This window comes from Muntiacus reevesi, chromosome 11, assembly GCF_963930625.1.
Source record: "Muntiacus reevesi chromosome 11, mMunRee1.1, whole genome shotgun sequence".
Lineage (NCBI taxonomy): Eukaryota > Metazoa > Chordata > Mammalia > Artiodactyla > Cervidae > Muntiacus > Muntiacus reevesi.
In genome coordinates, this window is record NC_089259.1 from 30,008,429 (window position 1) to 30,032,020 (window position 23,592).

A 23,592-nucleotide genomic window follows, 5' to 3' on the forward strand; every position below is an offset into this window, starting at 1 on the left:
TCTTTTCCCCAGTTTCCTGAACACATGGAATATAGTTATAAAATTCTTTCATGTACTTATAAACTATTTATGTATTATGATTTTGATTTCTCAAATTTTGTTGTGCTTTCTAGTAAACAGATAAATTATTTCACAACCATCCTTTTGATAATGCAGGTATCTTTGAAGCATCAGGTCATGGGGTCTATTCTACATCCTAAATATTTCTCAATTTCAACTACATCCACCCATGCCACTGTCAGTACCCTAGTCTAGGCCACCATCTTGCTCCAGTCTTGCTCAATTCCAATTCATTTTCTACTTTCAGCCAGGATAAAAGTAGTATAGAAAAGCAGAAAAAGAAAAGCAGAAGATGGGGAAAATGAAGGAAAAATGGGAAGAAAGAGAAGGAAAGTTTTATTAATGACTTAACTGCTGAAATCCAATCAGGCTGATCAGGTAAAGATTCCACAATCTTTGACTGAATTAAATCATTAAAAGAGAAACTGAAATAAAATATTGATATTAATCTCAGCCATATCTACTTTTCTCAAGAACCTATGAAACTCCAGGAGACAGTGAAGGACAGGGAAGCCTGGCATACTGCAGTCCGTGGGGTCAGAAAGAGCTGGACACAACTTGGCAACTGAACAACATCATCATGATTCCAATCTCCCATCTTTACTATTCTTCCCTCCTTAGAGTGACAAAAGGGCCCAGGTGGAACTAATTCAAAAGATTAATGTCTAAGGTAGAAGGGAGTGTATGTGTGTGTTGTAGGGCACAGAACAATGACTTAGGTGGAAAGGCAGATGAAGGGATACTGATAATGAGAGCAAAAGGCAGAAATAGGCAAGAATTTTGTCTTGATAAAATTATCTAAAAGATATAAACAGATGAGACCTATAGACATAAAGAGTAGCACTATTCAAAGCTATTTTTACCTGTTTTCAGTGTTCATAAATAACACAGGAGAAAGAGGAACAGGGTGAGACAGAAAGGAGAAGTCAAATGGCTAACCAGAACCTCCATGTTCACATTTCTACAAGTTTTTTCTTTTTCTTTTTTTTTTTTGCCTAAATGGGTTATTTCTCCATATTTCAAGCATATCCAAATATGGTCAATTTAAAATTTATCAAAATAAACTCAACTTCTGGGTGATTCAGAAACTGATCTACTTAAGAAGAGTCAAGGCGCATCTTGTAAGTTAGAAGTTAACATATAACAGCACTACTATTGTGAAAAATAGTCTAGAGTCACAATTTACAAATTTTCTGAAGCAAACTGGACCTTCTGATAAAATACCTCAATAGAGGAAATATGATCTTCTAAATAAGTCAGATTCAAATTGGTGGGGACAGTGAAGTACAGTTGATTACTAGTGCCTCCAAGAGATTCATACCATTCTTCTTTTAAGTATAAGTTCTCCTACTAATAATTTGACTATCTTAAGGCGAAAGAAGGTAAAGAATGTGCCTGCAATCCAGGAGACCTGGGTTAGATTCCTGGGTCGGCAAGATGCCCTGGAGAATGAAATGGCAACACACTCCAGTATTCTTGCCTGGAGAATTCCATGGACAGAGAAGCCTGATAGACTACAGTCCACGGGGGTCACAAAGAGTTGGACACGACTTAGCGATGAAACCACCACCACCACCAAGGGGAAAGTAGCAGGTGTATGTCAGAACCTGCCAGCTGAAACTTAACTACTAATAAGTCTTATGGATGTGGGAGTTAAATAAAAAAATTTCCATGAATCAGCTTACAGTCATTCTCCCTACATAAGAGTGTGAAACTACAGGCACATAGATTTCCAAAAGGGCTCATCAGTTCATCTTTCACAATGTCTGCCAGAAATGGTTAACAATGTTCTTGAGAATAGTTTGATACTATGAATCAAAATAAAACACAAACATACTCTGACCTAGTATTCCCACATCTAGGAATTTAGGCAAAGGAAAAAAATCACACAAGCAGAAAAGATTCCAGTTAGCATATTTTTAAAAATGATTTTTAAAAGGGGTGGGGGGACGGAAAACTAAAATATCTATCAAAAAGGATCTAACTATGTACATTATGATACATATGGATTGTGGTACACATGTGTGCAGCCATTAAAAATCATGGGAAGTGATACATTTTTATTTACCATGAAGAGGCCCATACCACTATTGAGAAAGGATAAAATAAATTAGGCTGCTGCTGCTGCTAAGTCGCTTCAGTCATGTCTGTCTCTGTGAGACCCCATAAACGGCAGCCCACCAGGCTCCCCTGTCCCTGGGATTCTCCAGGCAAGAACACTGGAGTGGGTTGCCATTTCCTTCTCCAATGCATGCAAGTGAAAAGTGAAAGGGAAGTCGCTCAGTTGCGTCTGACTCTTAGCGACCCCATGGACTGGACTGCAGCCTACCAGGCTCCTCCGTCCATGGGATTTTTCAGGCAAGAGTACTGGAGTGGGTTGTCACTGCCTTCTCAGGAAAATTAGGCTACAATACAGCAATTATGCTAAGATTGCTATTTGTAAAATGGTATGCATATGCCTAAGAGAAAGAGCGGGGGAGGGAGAAGGAAGGAAGGATGTTTCTATGTGCATGCGCACAGGTGTGTAAAAGGATTCTAACGATAAATGCTCACTGAAATGATAAAAGAGATTGTATCTCTAGGTGGTGAGGAAACTTGGGACATTTTTGCTTCCTCCTTTGTACTTCTCTGTAGTATCTGAAGTTTTTTCAATAAGCATATATAATTTTTACAAAAACGTTTTAAGAAAGTTTAAGAGTTATAAATTATGAAGCCACATATACCATTCCCTTTTCTTTGCATATCATCATCTCTGAATCTTCAGAATTCACAAGAGAATATGCAATATTCAAATTGAGACCGGGAGAACCAACAGATATAAAAAAGCAAAATCTTCATCTGGAGGACAGAAGGCATTTAAAGACAAAAACAAATGAAATGTTCCTCTTCCATTAAGTCATTTACTCGTCAAAGTTCTCTAATGACAGTAATCATTAACCATCACAGAGGCATTCTCAATATTCTACATAGTTAATTCTTAATACTACTCTTCCTGCTTGTCAATTATCTCAATAAAGTTGGAAAAAAATATTACTCTCCCTAAAAGAAGCAAAAATGTCCACTTAGGTCAGTTAATGAGTAGTCCAGAAGAGAGTGAGACTATCACCACATCCCATGGAGGCAGTAATTACTCTACACAGCTATAACCATCTTGTGTACATACGTACATCTTCTATTCAGGACTATGTAACAGTAAAATCTGTCTTGTTTTATAGTAAGATTTACTTAGAGGCATTCTCTCTAACCAAGAATTCTGCCATATTTAACAACAAAATTTAACATATATTAAGACTTTTCAAAGGTTTTTCCATGATAGTATTTTATGTCATGAAACTAGATACTTATCTTACCAGATAATCTTTAATCCAGGTTAATTCATTCAGTTAGCTGAATAATAAAAGACATTGGACACTGTGCTGGGCACTGTATGAGGCACTGTAGAGAACAAAATACCTGAAACATAGGCACTATGTTCTAGAAGTTCACAGGCTGGCATTTCACAGGTACAGAAAGCACCCAGAACCCAACAATCACAAGAGTTCAGAACATCCATGTATCTAAATTTTAAATAGTAAGTATCTACAGAGTGCCATTCACTGCTAGCCTGTAAGTTATACGTAATAACAACGATGTGAAGTGCTATGGAAAAGAGCACAAAAGCTTCATCCTGTCTAACTAAGACCAAACGCTTTAATCAAATCCTAAAAGACAAGTCTGCTGAGTCAAGACAGATAGAGGGGCACACACAGAAAGCAGAGAGCATGTTCGAAGGCAGAGGTGGGAAGCGCATGCTTCTCTCCATGGCACTGGAACCAGTTCAGGAGGTCTGCAGGGGTGACCTACCTTTCTAACAGATTCTGATAGGACGAGAAACAAGATCAGAGAGTCACCCAGGTAGTGTTTTGAAAGAAAAGACCAGAATCAGGAAACCAGGTAAGAGATTTACAACAGCAACAGTCCAGGTAAGAGATGCAAGTGAGCCTACACTGTACCGCGGCCAACACTAACAGGGAAGAGAATTTCAAAGCTGCACAATCAACAGACCTTAGTGGGCAAAGAAAGTGGGAGATACGAAGACAGAAGAATTGAGGAGGGCTCACAAATTAGACAACTGGGTGATAGCAACAGTCAAGACAGAGAGCAGACAGTGTGTACACATGTGTATGAGTGCAAGAACAGGTGTGAAGGAAAAGATTAAGAAGTATTCAGTTTAGACACAGTGACTGTTCAGTGTCACGCCATAGAGATAAGGATGTCCAGAAGCAGCTAGTATTCACAGTGAGTGCGGAGGACTGAGAGGATACACACACACACATCCGTGAGTCAGGTGTGACGGAGGCACTGGAGACCACCGTGTGCAGAGAAAGAGGGTCAAGGACAGAGCCCAAGAGAGCTCCTGAGGGCTCGGCAAAGGGCACGAGGTCCCTGGAAGACACTAATAAAGGACGGTCTCAGAGCGGGAATGATGACAGGTGTGAGGAAAGAGAATGGATGACAACGTCAGACGTGGCAGAGGTCAAGTAAGCGCTGTGACTGTTGGTCACTATATACACTTACCAAAAAAGAGTCTCCATAGTGATAAAAGGGAAAGGTAAGACACTGGGAATTAAGGGATGAATGCAAAAAGGTGAAAAAGTAACAGCAATAAGTAGGAAGCAGGTCTCAAACTCTATCACACAGTTTACCAAACGTACTGACAACAGAATATTTCCTCATGTAGCATTCCTTGGTCTTGGAAGACCAAGCTGGGAAGAAATCAATGTCAAGGGAGAGACTGTCTAAAACTGAAGAGGGATAAATAATGAAATAAATTGCTAAGGGGGCTAAAGACAGGTTCTGAAGGATACAGTCAAGAAACACTTGTTTCTCTATAACAGAAGGAAAAATTGTAAGAAAGGGTGTAAGTGAAAGTGTTGTCCATAGGTAGAAAGCCAACATACGAAGCTATTCACTCTTAATGAGCTCTTTTTTCCCTTCTCTGAAGAACACAAGTTATTTATTCAAAAGTGACAGAGAGCATGAGTGGGTCTGAGGTGAATGATAAAGGTTTAGAATAGCAGCTGAAGAGAAGAAGAAAAAAGAAGAGGATCTGGGATGGGCTGTGGGTCAGAAAGCAGAATATATACAGTCATGTCATTTTAGCTGTCCCACAGTTCTATAACTTTTCAAAGTCCTGAGGAATCCTAATTAGATAGACTGAAGCCTCACTCTTATAAATCCCAATCCACTCCCATCTAAAGCCCAAAGGATCCCATTTCCTGGGCATGAGACTAGAAATCTCCTGAAATAACACCAAACTCAGTAACTAAAGATTAAAGCACATGCAGTGAGTTACCAAACCTCCCTGGGTTGTAAAAGCATCAATAACAAGCAACTAGAATTCACAGCAGAACTTGAGGGCCAAGAGATTTTAATGTGAGCATTCTTACAAACTAAATATGAGAAATAAATACCATTCAATCAGACCACAAGGGGAAAACACCATCAAAAGAGACATCGACAAGTATGAGTCTACTAACACACCCAACAGCCCCACAGTTTTCATTCCTTTTCATCACTTTGGGGGTAAAGCTAAGATAACAGTAATACTAATAATTTTTGATTCATAACCCCACTATTTCCAAAGGTCAAAGACAAAATGAGTATGACTTTATGTAACATATCATTACTTTTAGGTAAATCTTAGCATGCAACACCCTGAGAAGTTTATAAAATCATGCCTTTCCCATCCTTTCATTCGAGATGACATCTAATAACATGAAGGCTGGGAACACAATGTTACCCTTCAAAAAAGGAATTACTTTAACTATTTTTAAAGGAATTACTTTAACTATTCAAGTGTATCAGCATCAAAATGAGAGCTCCTAAAAGGTATAATGTCACAGCCTCTTTCCATATATACCACAAGGCCATGCACACCTGAATATAAATGACAAATACCACCATAAATAAATAGAAACAAACACCAAATTTAGAAGTGATGAGGTCAAATTGGAGGAATGAACACATTTAATATCTACTATACAAACAACAGATTCAAATAGAAATGTGAATCCTCACAACGATTCTATAAGGTAGGTGATAAAATATTTCAATCCTGAACAACGGCCTTTGAACTGTGTAATCAATAGTGCAAATGAAAAAATTTGCAAATGAAAAAAAAATCTCAATTTCACATACAGATTGGTCAGGCAGAGGAATGGGCAATCACCCTGAACAGAGACTAAGGAAAGATGAAAGCGAACTTGCATTTCAGTGAAAAACAACTGCTGATCCCGAGTCTCAGGTGACCCTTCATCTACAACACCTGTTTGGTGTTCAGACTGAGGCCATAAGAAAAACACAAAACAGAGCTTTGTCACTTAACAACAGTGTCAAGAAGTAAGACTACCACCAGGTCAGAAGACTGAAAAATATCAAGAATATACCAATAATGTTAAATTTTTAATTTAAAAAAATAAAAGAGCCTCTAAGATAGCAAAAGAAATCACCACCCTATGTTCCAAATCAATTATGATAATTAAATTAAACAATAGTAACATACAGTGGCTATAAATCCCAGACAACCTATGATCAATTTTTCAAAATATATAAAATTCTTAAACTACTACAAATTTCACATATTGCCTAAGAAAGGAAAATTAAACATGACATTTAGAAACAAGCAGAATACCTTAAGGGTACAAAAATAAACATGCCTAGTCACACATACTTATAATTCAGTTGGAAAAGACAAACAGGTAAAGAAGTTTAAAACAGAATGAAATAACAGTTAAATAACATCAAGTACTGTAAAAACAGTAAAAAAAAAATTTTTTTTTTTTTAACATGTTTGAGCAAGTATTTACAGAAAAGGTAGCATTTGAGATACTCTAAAGGAAAAGGGAGGAGAGTTTTTTTAGGCTCAACTAACAGCAATACAGAGATAAAAAGGAACTGAGAACTGGCTGTGTATTTTGTATTATTTCATATGATTAGAATTTTAGTGTGTGTGGAGAGTAAAATCTCCTATCCTAGGAGATAGCCCTAGGAAGACAGAATAGATTCTGAAGGGATTTTAAAAAATTATCCAGGAAATACACTGAGGTTATAAACTATGTTAGTTGTGTTAAAGTTTAAAAAAAAAAAAAAGGCAAGGAAGAAAAAGATACTGTGAAATTTTAAAGAACGGGGATTACAGGCAGACAACACAGCAGGAAAATATCAGGAATTAAAATTTAGTAGATCTGGGCGAGAATCCCAACAGTAAGTCTTTTCTAAATTACTATTTACATATTTTTAAAATGGGGGATAATATGTCATTATTGTGGTAAAGCCTTAATATGATGGCAAATGTAAATTGTCCAATGTATCATCTTTCAATTAATGGGTAGTCAAATCTCAGGAGTCTCCTCATAGTAAATAGTAGAAATGGGAGATGACAGGGTAGAAATGAAGCTATGTACTCTCAATGACTAGGATGATGATAAAGTCACTGACTCAAGAAGGAATATAAAGAGAATATAAAGCAGCAGTGTATGTGAAGAAGAAAAAAACACTCGGTTTTAGGCAGGCCAAATCTTCAGTGACAGAGGGATATACATCTTCATGGAAAAATACCAGAAGGCATCAAGATGTGGGTCTTGAACTGAGAAGTCCAGTTCTAATACAAATAAAAATTTAAGAATCTTAGACATACAGGGCAGAGCAAAGAACAAGTGAACCGAAAACAGGAGCTCACAAGGAGCAGGGATGAAAAAGAGTCAAGCATGAACAAGGGAAAGAGACTGAAATGAAAAGGTGGCCTGCAGTACAAAGTACTGGGTGAGACCTCTGGGTGTGGTGATTAAGGAGAGCTCTGAAACTTTGAAGGTGTCTTAATGCCTCTGGTATCTTTGCATGTAGATGTATATCCTTCTGTCACTGAAGATTTGGCCTGCCTAAAACCAAGTGTTTTTCCCTTCTCCACACACACAAATTTCTGGCAAAACTTTGATCACACCAAACTACAAGCATGGAAGGAATAAATGGCTTTTAAAGAAATCAGAGAAAAGACTAGACTCTAACCTCACAGAAGCAGTAGTGGAGATCAGATAGATATTATCAATATTTCAAACAGCCATGTGAAAAATAAATTTAGCCTCCACCATAGATACTTATTAGCTACCTCCAGTTTCTTTGATTCTCTAGTTAGTATAGCCTATATTTTAGAAGAATCACTGTTTCACAAATGTCATGTGCTCAGTAGACTCTTTCATATCACAAGATTCTTGGTAGAAAATAAAAGATTTAAGTAGCAAAAGGCTGGAAATCACAGGTCTCGCACTGAAAAAGAACAAATGCAATTATGAATGATCCAGGTAGAAACTTTCAGAGGAAGTTTTTGTTGTCACTTTGGGTTTTTGTTTGGTCTGGGGTTTGGTTTGGTTTTTTGTTTTGTTTTCAGAAGTAAAAAAACTTTTTCCAAAATTTGTCTTCCAAAAAGATGCTGGGTCAAGGTTAAGAAATCAATGCAAAGAAGTATCTAAGGTTCCAGAAAGAAAGGCAGTGAAGTGAACTGTCACCGAGAAAAAAAAAAAGATGAAGCATGAGAAAAAAAGACTGAGCTTACAAATATGGTAGAGTCACACATAAGCTACATTCCATGCCTACACACAGTAGAGCAAAAACTATGTTACACATATATGAGGAGATTCTGAAGCCTGACACACATGGCTTCAAATTTCTGCTCCTCCACTGACCATTGTTTAAACTTAACATTACTGAGTGCTCTAAAAATGTTTCTTAAGAATAACGACTGTCCGCTAAGAGACCAAAAGAGACAAAATATGTAAAGAGCTTAGTGCAGTGCCTGGCACAAGAGAACTATTTAAGAAACACAACTATAATTCTAAAGTAAAATACAGATAAATATTTTTCTGACTTTAGGATTGAGAAGACTTAAGCTTTAGAAAGAAAGGAAACAAATGAAACAGGAAAGATGAATATATCTGGCTACACAATACTTTAAAGATTCTTATATGCAAAAAATCTAAACTACTTAAAAGTAAACAAACATACAAAATTAAAAAGAATCCATATAGAACTGATTTATGTAAGCTACTTTTCTTATAGAACAAAAAAAGATAAAGACTCCAATAGAAAAGAAAACTGCATTGACATACTCTTTGCTCTGAATAAACAGCACCAGGTACCCAATCTAGGAATCCACAGACAGTAACAGACACCACGTGACTGATACTGTAAGGTACCACTGTCCATCCAACATCAGACTAAGCTAATAAGGCATTCCTTATGTCCCTTAAAAGTGAAAAAAAAAAAGAAAAAGAACTATTTCAACTATTTGAAGCACAAAGTAGTATTAGTATTTGAAGTATTAGATTCAGATAACATCAATTCAGTCTTTAACACACTGAATGCAAATCTATTACCGTGCTGTTAGTTGCTCAGTCCTGTCTGACTCTTTGTGACCCTGGTGGGTGTTGCCTGCCAGGCTCCTCCATCCATGTGATTCTCCAGGCAAGAATATTGGAGTGGGTTGCCATTTCCTTCTCCAAAATCTACTACTAACTTTTTAAATTAAAAATAAAGCATGTTCTAGCACATATTCTTATACTAACTTAATGATTTTCCAAGCCATGCTAAAAAGAGGTACCTCAAAGCTACCACCGAGATAAGGGGGAAGGACAGCCGTGGGCAGGTGGGGCAGTCAAGCGGCCGTGCCTCTGCATTACCCATGTGTCCCCTGAAACCAACATGTAGTTTTAGTTCCACCTGTATCTGTTCTTAATTAATTGGGACCCAATTTATTTTCAGGCTTTCTTTTTCAAACTGAAAAATAATTCTAACAGTAACCACATCAAATCTCTCTACTGATCTCAAAAGCAAAAATTCAGTAAACTATATTCTTATTCATAATTGACATATCCCAGACTTTCCACTGAGGATTTTAAGTATTTGATTATGTGGATCCCCCCCACCCCACTCATTTCCCTATTTTTCCTTATATTTAGAAAAAACACTACCAAAGTATCAGCGACATGTGCAGTATTTTCAGAGCAACTTTTATTTCTGTGCCCAAGGAAGCACAGATACTGGTATGGTATTAACATTAAACAGAACAAAGTACTGTGAAATCTCTTCATAATACAAAGCTGGTGACAGAAATAAAGCCAAGTTGTTAATTTTGTAATTTTTCTGACTGTGATGTGTAGATGTGGAGTTACAGACTTTTGACTAGCAATATATTAAAAACAATACGAATTTACTCAGGAAGTTTGGGATGAAAGATATTCCACTTCCAGCCAAACTGAAATTTTGATTAGTAGAGCTATCCATTTAATACAATTACCAATGTCTTTAAATGAGACTATAATCATTATAATCCAAATTAAAATGGGATATAATCCAAACTATTCAGTGGGTACTTCAGATTCAGTCATACAAGAGTTAGCCTGTGAGTTATAAAAATTCATTTTCATTAGCACAGAATATGCAAAGACTGAAATGTATCTATGACAACATACTACTGAAGTTGGTTTCAGAGCCAACACTTGACAAGCTTGTTTAGACACAATTTTTAATATCCTAGTAAAAATGTACAAAAAGACAACATATAGAGCTTTCTGTTATTCGGACTCCAAATAAATGAGATTTTCTGTAATCAGTTTTATAATATGACTTTTTAATGTAGTACCCTGAACAACTTTGTGTATTAAAAATAATTAAACTGCATTGTTAACAAAATCCAACAGGAAAAATTAAATTTAATGAAAGAATAGGAACATAAAAGCAGAGACAGTGCAAAAAAGCCACAAAACAAAATCATAGTTAATGGGCCACTAATTTTACTTTGATCAAAAAACAAACAAACAAACAAACAAAAAAAACCCTAAGTATATCAGCTAAGCCATCCAATCTCATACCCACCACCCCACACAGAAAGCAGCCAAAATATTCACTTTCAAAAATGTCTATAAAAAGTATTTTTACCTGTAAATTGTTTTCTGTGACTCTGTTCCACCAAACCATATTGATGGGTACTCCTGATTTACACCTGTCAGCAAGGCAGCCAATAGGGTTCTTTGCTTTTCGTGCCTTTGATCCCATCGGAACTAGCCTCTCCTCCAGCATCCCCAGGCGATACTTCCTTGGCTAGGAAAAAGAAGGAAAGAAACCAAGCCACTCCTAACAACCCCCACACTAATCTAAGCTAGTAACTAACACACAGAAGGTATCAGGAATGGTGGACTAGGAAACAAGCAAAATTTCTGAGACACTCCCTCTAATGTCCTTATCACCACCCACCATTCCCCATCCCCACCCCAGAACATACACATCTCCAAAAGAACCCACAGTCCTAAGAACAATATTACAGAAAACAACAGATGTTTTAGTGAAATCCATTATAATCTGAGTTTATTAAGACTTTAATGAACAGAAGTTAACTTATCAGCAAAGTAAAGGCTTTCCAAATTTTTTCCACTGGCACTTACCTATGCTTAATGCAATATGAAGAAATGGCTTCAAGGGCACAAAATACAGGTAACAAAATTCTTCATGCTGTATCTTTTTCTGCTCCCCATCTCACTACCTTATTTCCTACTGAGAACTATCACTTAAAAGCAGCAGCTAATTTCTAAGGAATGGACATCTTTTTTTCCAATTTTAAAACTAGGGCAGAGTACCAATTGATCTATCATAAGGCGTTCTTCAACTTGTACTCAATGAAAAGAAATAATCTCAGACTTTAAAAAAATACACAAATTTCATTGGTCTTATAAATCTCAGTAATTTGAACAGATTGATACTAAATAAACCATCTAATAAGAACAAAGAGTCACTGGATAATATTATAATAAAGGTAGTAAATAATTTTAATAGTGGTTGGCTGACAGTTTCCATCATCTTCCTTCTATTAATTATAGCAAATCTGTACTAAATTGCATCTTAAAGAGAAATTGAAATTTTTTTTCCTTTAAGGAATACTGATATATATTCTTGGGAAGGTATCTAATTTTAAACTTAAAATAAGAAAATATGTCTTCACTCATTGTTCTGTCTTAAGACTGCAGAAGTAAATAGTTAAAATTAATTTTCTTCAGAAATTAAACTTAGAATAGCAACTAGACTACCCACCTACCCAATAATCACAGCAGTGGGTAAAGTTTCATGAAGCTACAATATTTCCACCTCTGTGCAATCTTGAGCCAATTCAATTACTCTGTGTTGACATCACAGGCAACTTTTGTGAATGAGGATAGAAATATACTCTTCACAGCCAAATTACAAATGAAAGAATTTTAAAGCAAGTTATTTCTAATAACATCGCTCACAACAAATGAGGCTTTGACATACAGCAAAAATAATATAGCCTTAATTAAGCCTTCACTAATTTAAAATTTGTATTTTAGAAAATGTCTGGTCTAAACATTATCTGATCAAAAAAGTTCAACACATCAAAGAATATTTATTTAAACAAAATCACAACCTGTCAAGCAGGATCTATATAAGGACACCCAAATTCCAGTCATACATTTGAAAGCAAGAGAATTATTGCTTTAAATGTTCTTTTGTTATTTAGATCCTTCATAAATTCAGACTTATTTTTGACCCAGTTACTACTTTAGTGAAATTTAATTCTTATGGTAGTTCATTAAGCAACATAGAAAAAAGGTTTAAATGAATCCATGTATGATTCTCCCTCCCCAACAGCTCTCATATGTTTCCTGTTTTTCCAAAGAGGAATTTATTATTCCTCTCCCTCCACCCCATCACGCCCAAAACTTTTAATTAGCCTAAGGCCTTTTCTCTCAGGTAAAAGAGATCACCAAACTTGTGTCATTACAGATTTAAATTCTTTAATAAATAGCCAGGGATTAAAGTCTAATCCAAAAGTAAACTTTCCATGTGATACTAAATGAAAAGGTCTAAGGTAGTGATACCATTTAAATACCATTATAAGCAACAAAAGACAAAGGACACCTGAAAGATGGCAGCAATACAAAACACAATGCAGAGGCAAGAAGATGGCAGACAGAAGTCCCATTACAGATAACATAAACTATGGTAAAGTCTCATCTATTTCCAAAGGATCTGAACTATTATTTATCCCTTGAAGGAAAATGTATTTTCAACAAAGCATGTGAGAGCCTACTTTGTATCAAGTGCTTGGAAAACAATGATGACTAAAGCACACACCTTTCTCTCCGAAAGAGGACATAACCTAGTAGGCAACAAAGTTGTGCAAACTGAACACTCACTGTGATATTAAAAATACACATGTAATCAAGGTCCCAAAAGAAGAGAGGCAAAGAAGCCTTCAGAGAGGATGAATGTCTGAGCAGTGTTGAAGGAGGAGTGTGTCTAGATAGGAAACAAAACAAAACAAAAAACAGACTGAGCTAGGGAGAAAGACGTATTAGAGGCTAGGAAAAATGCACTTGAGGAAGCATACAGGAACTGTGTTGTTGGGGAAAACTACAAGTTTTCAATCTATCATTAACAGAGGGCCAACCGTGAGAGCAAAAGATGAGGCTTGAAAGCAATTTTTTAAAAAATCATGTATTGTTTTTTATCACTTGCCAAAAAGTTTGGACTTCATTCCACGGGGGAACTCTTGAAAGTTTGTGAATAAGAATTAAAAAGGCACAGACAAATTCATGGACTCCAGATATAAATCCACATTAGCTTCCCCAAACTCAGCAATACAGACTTTGGGTAATTCTCTGCTGGGGAAGGTTGTCCTGGATCACTGTAGGACTTTTACCAGCATCTATCCCAGTTGTGACCAAAAATATCTCAGATGTTCCGTAGGAGCAGGGGGACAAAACTGTCCACATCTGAGGACCACTGAGGTAGGTAAAGGACAGGAGCTCAACAGAAACAGAGGTGAAGGTCTGGTTGGGGAAAGGGCTGCTAGCTTAAAAGCAACTATTGGGATTAAATGAAAGTAAGGGGCTACAGGAAATAGAAAAGACTAATGGAAGATGAGGAAATAGAGGACAAACACAATTTTATAGGAAACATTATTTTGCCCCTAAGTGTCCTACAAGATCCAAACCCCTCCCCCAAAGCAAAGAGAAGCACAACTCTCCTTCTCTGTCCCTTAGGTTCCAGCAATCCTTTCGGAAACCAATCTTAGAACGTGATGGTCAAATAAAAAGGTATGCTTCCTGGTTGATCTCCACTCTTGACAGCCTCCTGCCAGTCCGGTCTGCTAGTTACTATGAAAGGGAAGCACTCTGAAATGTCATGTGCTGTTGGTAAATAACCAGTTTTTCTGCTTTACCTCCTAGTAGGTCAACATTTGGAGAAGGGAAAGGCTACCCACTCCAGTATTCTTGCCTGGAGAATCCCCATGGACAGAGGAGTTTGGTGGACTTCAGTCCATGGGGTAGCAAAGAGTCAGACATGACTGAGCGACTAAGCACAGGTCAACATTTAAACATCAAAATCCCCAATCTCTTGAGAAACCTTGTATGCAGCTCAGGAAGCAACAGTTAGAACTGGACATGGAACAACAGACTGGATCCAAATAGGAAAAAGAGTACGTCAAGGCTGTATATTGTCACCCTGCTTATTTAACTTATATGCAGAGTGTATCATGAGAAACGCTGGGCTGGAGGAAGCACAGGCTGGAATCAAGATTGCCAGGAGAAATATCAATAACCTCAGATATGCAGATGACACCACCCTTATGGCAGAAAGTGAAGAAGAACCAGAGCCTCTTGATGAAGGTGAAAGAGGAGAGTGAAAAAGTTGGCTTAAAGCTCAACATTCAGAAAACTAAGATCATGGCATCCGGTCCCATCACTTCATGGCAAACAGATGGGCAAACAGTGGAAACAGTGGTTGACTTTATTTTTCTGGGCTCCAAAATCACTGCAGATGGTGATTGCAAATGGTGATTTCATTCATTTTAATGAAATTAAAAGACGCTTACTCCTTGGAAGGAAAGTTATGACCAACCTACACATCATATTGAAAAGTAGAGACAATACTTTGTCAACAAAGGTCCGTCTAGTCAAGGATATGGTTTTTCCAGTGGTCATGTATGGATGTGAGAGTTGGACTATGAAGAAAGCTGAGCGCCGAAGAATTGATGCTTTTGAACTGTGGTGTTGGAGAAGACTCCTGAGAGTCCCTTGGACTGCAAGAAGATCCAACCAGTCCATCCTAAAGGAAATCAGTCTTGAATATTCATTGGAAGGACTGATGCTGAAGCTGAAACTCCAATACTTTGGCCACCTGATTCTAAGAGCTGACTCATTTGAAAAGACCCTAATGCTACGAAAGATTGAGGGCAGGAGGGGAAGGGGACGACAGAGGATGAGATGGTTGGATGGCATCACCTACTCAATGGACATGGGTTTGGGTGAACTCTGGGAGTTGGTGATGGACAGGGAGGCCTGGTGTGCTGCGATTCATGGATCACAAAGAGTCGGACACGACTGAACGACTGAACTGAACTGAACTGAGAACATATACCTTGTCTCTTTCTCTCTCTAATACATAAAATTTTTACTCTAAGTCTCAAGATTCACTACAAAAGTGACTGATTTTTATCATTCTTCACAAAATCTGAATAAACAACACAATAAAATAGCTGAAAATAGTTTTACCCTTTTTTATTGGGCATTTAAAAAATAAACTTAGGGCTTGAACAAAAGTTTTCAAGAAGAAAAAGTTCGAGAATGTATTCCAGACTAGTACTCCTCAACTGTCATGAACACAAAGAACATTCTGAAAGTGAAAGTTGCTCAGTCGTGTCCTACTCTTTGTGATCCCTTGGACTATACAGTTCATGGAATTCTCCAGGCCAGAATGGAGTGGGTAGCCGTTCCCTTCCACAGGGGATCTTCCCAACCCAGGGGTGGAACCCAGGACTCCTGCATTGCAGATGGATTCTTTACCAGCTAAGCCACCAGGGAAGGAACATTCTGGGGATCTTGTTAGAATGAAGGTTCTAACTCAAAAGTGAAGTGAAGCATGAGACTGCATATCTAAAAAGCTCCTGGGACTCTGAGTGCTGCCGCTGGTCTGGTGACCACCCTTCCAGTAATAAAGTTCTGGAGAAATGTCAGGGAAAGATCTGGATAAGTAACGGTTCATAGTAAAAAAGAAGATAGAAGTTCAAGCAGTTAACATCCCAACTCCTTCTACCTTTCCCTAAATACTCAGAGCCTTCAAGGCCATTACTGATAACCCACAAAGCCCTGGCCCTTCAAAATTTCTGGTCCTGGTCCAGCGGTTTAGGACTAAGGGAAGTCCACTCTCATTCCTAACAAAAAAGTCTCTGGACTACGTCAAAAGAAACAACAATAAAAGCTAGTTTTTAGAACTGTTTTATTTCAAAAACTTAAATGCACACACCTTTTTTTCATTCATTCATACACTCACTTAACATTGCAGCATAAATATTTTTGCCCTTCCTAGAAACACAACGATAAGATCTATTCTCCCCCTCTAAAAATTTTACAGTCTAGCAAAAGAAAAATCTATAAATACCACTGCTTGTATAGAAAATGTGGTTACAGACCAATTTTCAGAGCACAATTCTTTAGGTAAAACTGCAAAACAGCATCACCTCTTTGACACTTTACAGGTCTTGTTATTATATATCATAATTTATATTATATATCACCATCTAATTGCTAGAGAAACAAATTAAATAATAATAAACTAGAGAAATCAATGCTATCCTAGGACAAAGTTCCCAATGCCCTGAATTTTAAGAATCCCAAAAACAGAATAACTATGCTTTCACTATTTATACTCAGAAACAATGAAGGATGATTTATCTAAAGTTACGACGAATGACCCTTTTCAACAATTTGCATTTAATTACTCAGAACATGTTCACATACTTGGAAAACAGTAGTATACATATATGAAATATTATCTCCCTTCAGACAATATTTAATGAACTATTAGCTCATTGACTTTTGCGTGCGGTAACAACTCAGCAACCTACCTCATGCCACTCCTAAGAGTGTGAGGTCCACTAACAAAAACCTCTGGTCTAAAATTTACCGTGTATTTATTTGAAAATCAACTTTCATTTCTCTTTTAAAACCTCTTCTCTATTCCCTGGGATCCAACCAGGTAGGATGGCTAAGGAATGAGCCGTAACCGTCTACATGCAGGTTCGACTGCTCAATAGCAGAGAAGCACTTGGAAAAGATACTCAAGCTTACTGGAAAACTGACAATAACACAATTTATCAAGTTGATGGGAGTAAATCCTTCAATTTTGATCGTGTTTTTCACAGTAATGAAACTACTAAAAATGTGTATGAAGAAACTGTGGTATCAATCATAGATTCTGCCATCCAAGGCTAAAATGGTACTATATTTGCCTATGGGCAGACTGCTACAGGAAAAACATATACTATAATGGGTTCACAAGAGTATTTGGGAGTAACACCCAGGGCAATTCATGACACTTTACAGAAAATTAAGAAGTTTCCTGATAGGGAATTTCTCTTACGTGTGTCTTACATGGAGATATACAATGAAACCATTACAGACTTACATTGTGATGCTCAAAAAATGAAGCCTTTAATAATTTGGGAAGACTTCAACAGGAATGCATATGTGGCCGACCTGATAGAAGTTGTTTATACATAGGAAATGGCTTTGAAATAGATCACAAAAGGAGAAAAGAACAGGCATTATAGAATTACAAAAATGAATCAAAGAAGTAGTCTGTTCTCATACCATTTTTAGGATGATTTTGGAAAGCAGAGAGAAAGGTGAACCTTCTAATTTTGAAGGATCTGTCAAAGAGTCCCATTTGAATTTGGTTGATCTTGCAGGCAGTGAAAGGGCTGCTCAAACAAGTGCTGAAGGTCTGCGACTCAAGGAAGGCTATAATATAAATCAAAAAAAAGCTTATTTATTTTGGGACACATGATCAAGAAACTTAGCGATGGACAAGTTGATGGTTTCATAAATTATCAAGATAGCAAATTAACACAAATTCTCCAGAATTCCTTGGGAGGAAATGCAAGTGATCAAGAAACTTAGTGATGGACAAGTTGATGGTTTCATGAATTATCAAGGTAGCAAATTGAATTCTCCAGAATTCCTTGGGAGGAAATGCAAAAACATATTATCTGCACAATTACTTTGGTATCTTTTGATGAAATCCTTACTACTCTCCAGTTTGCCAGTACTGCCAAATATATAAAGAGTACTCCTTATGTTAATGAGGTATCAAGTGATAAAGCTCTCCTGAAAAGATATAAAAATGAAATAATGGATCTTAAAAAGGAATTAGAGGAGGTTTCTTTAGAGACTCGAGCCCAGGCAATGGAAAAGACCGACTGGCCCAACTCTTGGAAGAAAAAGACCTACTTCAAAAAGTCCAGATTGAGAAAATTCAAAACCTGACACAGATGCTGGTGACCTCGTCTTCCCTAGTATAACAAGAATTAAAGGCTAAAAAAACCCAAAGAGTCCCTTGGTGCATTGGGAAAATTAACGAAATAAAGGACTCAAACTACATAAATAAATTTAACATGCCAATGAACATAACAAAAACACATAAGGCTGCTGTAAGTTTAGAAGAAACTGATAAATCTCTGTTCAGAGTCTGATATTTTCAGTAACACTCTTGATACATTAACTGAGATAGAATGGAATCCAGTAACAAAGCTACTAAGTCAAAGTGAATTCAATTCACTTTGTGCTAACTATGATAACCTGGTATTAGACTATGAACAGTTAAGAAGAGAAAATGAAGAAATGGAATTGAAATTAAGAATGATTTGGATGAATTTGAAACTCTAGAAAGAAAAGCAAAGAAAGATCAAGAGAACGAACTAAGTTCAAAAGTAGAGCTGCTTAGAGAAAAGGAAGACCAGATTAAGATGCTACAGGAATATACAGACTCTCAGAAGTCAGAAAGTATGAAAATGGACTTGTCATACTCATTGGAAAACACTAAAGATCTAAAACAAACGAAACAGACTCTGCTTGATGTCAAAACTGTAGCTCTTGATGCCAAAAGAGAATCAGCCTTTCTTAGAAGTGAAAATCTAAAGCTGAAAGAGAAAATGAAAGAACTTGCATACAGTACATGCAAGCAAATGGAAAATGATATGCAGTTATATCAAAGTCAGCTGGAGACGAAAAAGAAAATGCAAGTTGATCTGGAGAAAGAATTACAATCTTCTTTTAGTGAAATAACAAAACTCACCTCCCCTTATAGATGGCAAAGTTCAAAAGATTTGCTCTCTAATATGGAATTGCAAAGAAAAATAACTGCAGAAAGAACTGAATAAAGCAGTTGAAGAAAATGAAGCTTTGCATAATGAAGTTAATTTGATGTCAGAACTGAAATCCTGACCTTCAGAAATAGAAATGCTAAGGAAAGAGATACATGATAAATCTGAAGAGCTCTACATAGTAACATTAGAAAAAGACAAATGGTCTTCTGAAGTAGTTGATAAGGAAAACAGAATTCAAGGTTTACTTGAAGAGTAAATTGGGAACACTAAAAATGACCTACTAACTTCCCAGTTGAATTGCGAAAGCACTGATCAAGAATTCCAAGATGTTAAAAATCATCATATTGAATTTGAGCAAAAGTATAAGAAGATCCTTGAAGAGAATGCAAAATTGAATCAAGAAATAGGAAATCTCTCTAAAGAAGCTCAAGAACTTGGTTTAGATTTGGAGGCTTTGAAGACAGAGCTCTCTCACAAAACCCAAGAACTTCAGCAAAAAGCAACTGAGAATCAATAAAGATTAAAGGAAGTGGAAGAGCTGAAGGAGCAATTAGAAAGTAGAGATTCTAGGCTGCACATTACAGAAAAGGAGAACACACTGATTACTGAGAAACTTCAGCAAACCTTAGTAGAAGTAAACACCTTAACCCAAGAAAAAGATGATCAGAAATGATTCCAAGAGAGCCTACAAGCTGAGAGGGACCAACTCAAAAATGACATTCAGGATACTATAAACATGAATAAAGACACCCAGGAACAACTATGAAATGCTCTTGAGTCTTTGAAAAAACACCAAGAAACAACATGCTAAAAATTAAAATTTCTGAAGAAACTTTCAAGAATTTACATATAGAAGAAAACTCAGGAGAAACTAGGGATGAATTTCAGGAAAAGATGGTTGGCATAGATAAAAGCCAAAATTTGGAAACCAAAAAAACCAAGCTCTGATTGCAGATGCTGAGGATAATGAGCTAACTTAACAATAGAGAAAGATATTTTCTTTAACACAGGAGAAAAATGAACTGCAATGTTACAGAGTATTACAGCAGAAAAGGGACAACTGAAGACTTGACCTAAGAGCAAACACTGAAATGACCACTGAAAACCAGGAAGAATTAAAAATTCTTGGAAACAAATTTAAAAAACAACAGGATACTGTTGCACAAGAAAAGAAACATACCATTAAAAAAGAAGAGCTTTCTAGGACCTGTGAAAAACTAGCAGAAGTTCAAGAAAATCTAAAGGAAAAGATCCAAGCATCTCAAGACAAACAAGAACAGTCTTTCAATATGAAATAAAAAGACAATGAATGAGACTAAGAAGATAATGAATGAGATGAGCAACTGAAGGAGCAATTCAAAGTCAAAGACTCAGCACTACTAAAGCTAGAAATGGAAAAGCTCAAATAGTCTGAAAGACTTCAAGAAAGTCATGATGAAGTGAAAACTGTAGCTAAGGAGACAGCTGACCTGCAGAGGCTACAAGAATTTCTTCAATATGAAAAGAACCAACTCCAAGAAAACTTAAGATAAATGGCAGCTAAATAACTAGAAACCTAAGAGGAACTTAAGTTGCTCACTGTCACCTGAAAGAACAAATTATTGGTAAACTGAGAGTGGATCTATCAGAGAAAGAAACTAAAATATCATGCATTCAACAGGAATTAGAAACAGCAAATGATGAATTACAGAAAAAGATGCAAGAGCTTTATGAGAAACAATTTATTACCATCAAAGAAATCAGTGAGATTCAGGAAAAAATGAACGAACTGGAACAGTTAAAGAAACAGCTCAAAGCCAAAGATTCATCACTATGAAGAATAGAAAGCAAAAGGCTCAAGTTGACGGAAAAACTTATGGCAAGTCAAGGCAATTAAAACCCATAATTAAGGCAAGAGATGAACTGGAAAGGGTACAGGAGGCCCTTCAAAAGGAAAGACACCAACTCAAAGAAAACTAAAGAAACTATAGCTGAAGAACTGAGAATCAAAGCAGAACTAAAAGCTACTTACATACTTCTGAAGGAGTACCAAGAAACCATCAATGCAAGGAATAGTTCAGAGAAGACAGATCAAGAAACAAATATCCAGAGGGTCTTAGGGAATTCAGATGCTGACTTACAGGCAAAGATTCAAGAACTTCAGGAAGAAGAACATCAATGTCTCGAGACGAAAGATGTCAGTGAGACTCGGGAAAAAATATGTGAAATAGAAAACTTGAAGAAGCAACTTGAGGCCCAAAAGTCAACTCTAGAAAATACAGAATGGGAAAACATAAAGTTAACTCAGAGACTCCATGAAAATCTTGTAGAAATAAGATCTGTTACAAAAGAAATAGATGACCTTAGGAATACGGAGAAGTAGAGATAGACCGGCTCAAGGAAAACCTAAGAGAAACAACAAGTAGAGACCTGGAAAAATGAGAGGAACTAAGAACTGCCCAAATGAATCTGAAAGAGCACCAAGAAACTATAAATAAACTCAGAGGAATTGTTTCAGAGAAGATAGATGATATATGAAATATCCAAATGAATTTAGAAACACAAATACTGCCTTAAAAGCACAGATCCAAGAACTGCAGGAGAAAGAACATCAAATTCTTAAGGTAAAAAATTATCTCAGTGAAAATATATGTATCAAACAGAGCAACTGCAGAAGCAATGAGAGATCCAGAATTCAGTCCTGGAAAGCACAGAAACAGAGAAGTTAAGGTTGACTCAGAAACTTCATGAAAATGATGAAGAAATAAAATCTGTTACTAAGGAAAGAGATGACCTAAGAAGAATGGAGGGAACCCTCAAAATGGAGTGAGATCAACTCAGGGAAAGCCTCAGAGAAACAAAAGCTAAAGACCCAGAAAAACAAGAGGAACTAAGAATAGCTGAGATGCATCTGAAGGAGCACCAAGAAATTATTGATAACCTCAGAGAGATTGTTTCTGAGAAGACAGAATACCAAATATGCAAGTGAATTTAGAAAATTCAAATGCTAAATTACAAGGAAAGGTCCAAGAACTGAGAGTAAATGAATAGTCACTTTTTAAGAAGAAATTAGTGAGACACAGAAAAAAAAATGTTTAACACTGAGCAACTGAAGAAAGAATTTAAGGCCCAGAGCTTAACTATGAATAAAATAGAAATGGAGAATTTAAGTTTGGCTCAGAAGCTTCATGAAAACTTTGAAGAAATGAAATCTGTAATGAAAGAAAGAGATAGCCTAAGGAGAGTGTTAGAGACTCTCAAATTGGGAGAGAGACCTACTCAAGGCAGACCTGCAAGGAACCATAGTTACAGAACTGGAAGCACAAGAACAACTAAAAATTGTTCATGTGCATCTGAAAGAACTCCAAGAAACTATTGATAAATTCAGAGAGTTTCAGAAAAAAATCTCAGATTTCAAATATTCAAAAGGATTTAAATAAATCAAAAGATGAATTACAGAAAAAGGATCAACAGAACCATGAAGAGGTAAAATATGAAAAAAAGTTACTATGTGATGGAAACCAACACCTTACAGGAAGCCTGAGAGAAAAGTGCTTTAGGATAGAGCTTCTGAAGAGATACTCAGAGATGGATTATCACTATGAATGTTTAAATAGATTGTCTCTTGACTTAAAGAAGGAAATTGAAACCCAAAAAGAGCTTTCAGTTAGAGTAAAAGCAAACCGCTCACTTCCATATCCACAAACCAAACAAATCCAGAAACTTCTTACTGCAAACCAGAGGTGTTCCATGGAATTTCATAGAGTCGTGACAAAACTTCAGTATGTGCTAAGTTATGTTGCAAGGACAAAGGAAGAACAACATGAATCCATCAATAAATCTGAAATGGCTTTTACTGATGAAGAGGAAAAGCAAAATGAACTGCTAATGGAAATATAGCACCTTCAACAAGATTATGATGTTATCACCCGGAGAATCAAGGGACCTCAAATTGAGCCAGAGCATGGATCTACATATCTAAGAAATTTTCAAGGATTTCTCTGAAAGTGATTTCCATAGCATAAAGACTGAATTTCAGCAAGTACTAAGTAACAGAAAAGAAATGACTCAATTTTTGGAAGAGTGGTTGAAATGCTCATTTTGATATAGAAAAGTTTAAAACTGTCATCCAGAAAGAAAATGATAGTATTTGTCAAGTGAATAACTTCTATCATAGCAAAATAATTCCTATAATGAATGAATTAACAGAGTTTGAAGAAAGAAATGCTACCATAGTCAAAGAATGGGAGCATAATCTGAAATCAATGAAAGAGAACAATGAAAAACTATTTAAAGTTTATACCAAACTTTGAAGCTCTCCCTGGCCTCTGGTGCCCTTC

The 23,592-nt window shown here is 36.5% G+C and overlaps 1 protein-coding gene and 1 pseudogene across 7 annotated transcripts in view; one reads left to right on the forward strand and one right to left on the reverse strand.

The window, feature by feature from the left end:
• The window catches only part of PAN3 (poly(A) specific ribonuclease subunit PAN3), a 121,187-nt gene that overhangs the window by 68,318 nt on the left and 29,277 nt on the right, over nt 1–23,592 (reverse strand). For 5 of the 7 annotated variants that reach the window (XR_010658559.1, XR_010658558.1, XM_065902415.1 and 2 more), the window contains exon 5: nt 11,032–11,193. The exons of the other annotated variants lie outside the window; for them this stretch is intronic. Coding sequence is in view for 3 of the 5 variants with exons in the window: in XM_065902415.1 (XP_065758487.1) it covers nt 11,032–11,193 (162 nt within the window). In the remaining 2 variants the exon portion in view is untranslated. The remainder of the gene's footprint in view (nt 1–11,031; nt 11,194–23,592) is intronic. 7 annotated transcript variants of the gene reach the window in all.
• Nucleotides 17,142–20,571, forward strand: LOC136144474 (centromere-associated protein E pseudogene; annotated as a pseudogene).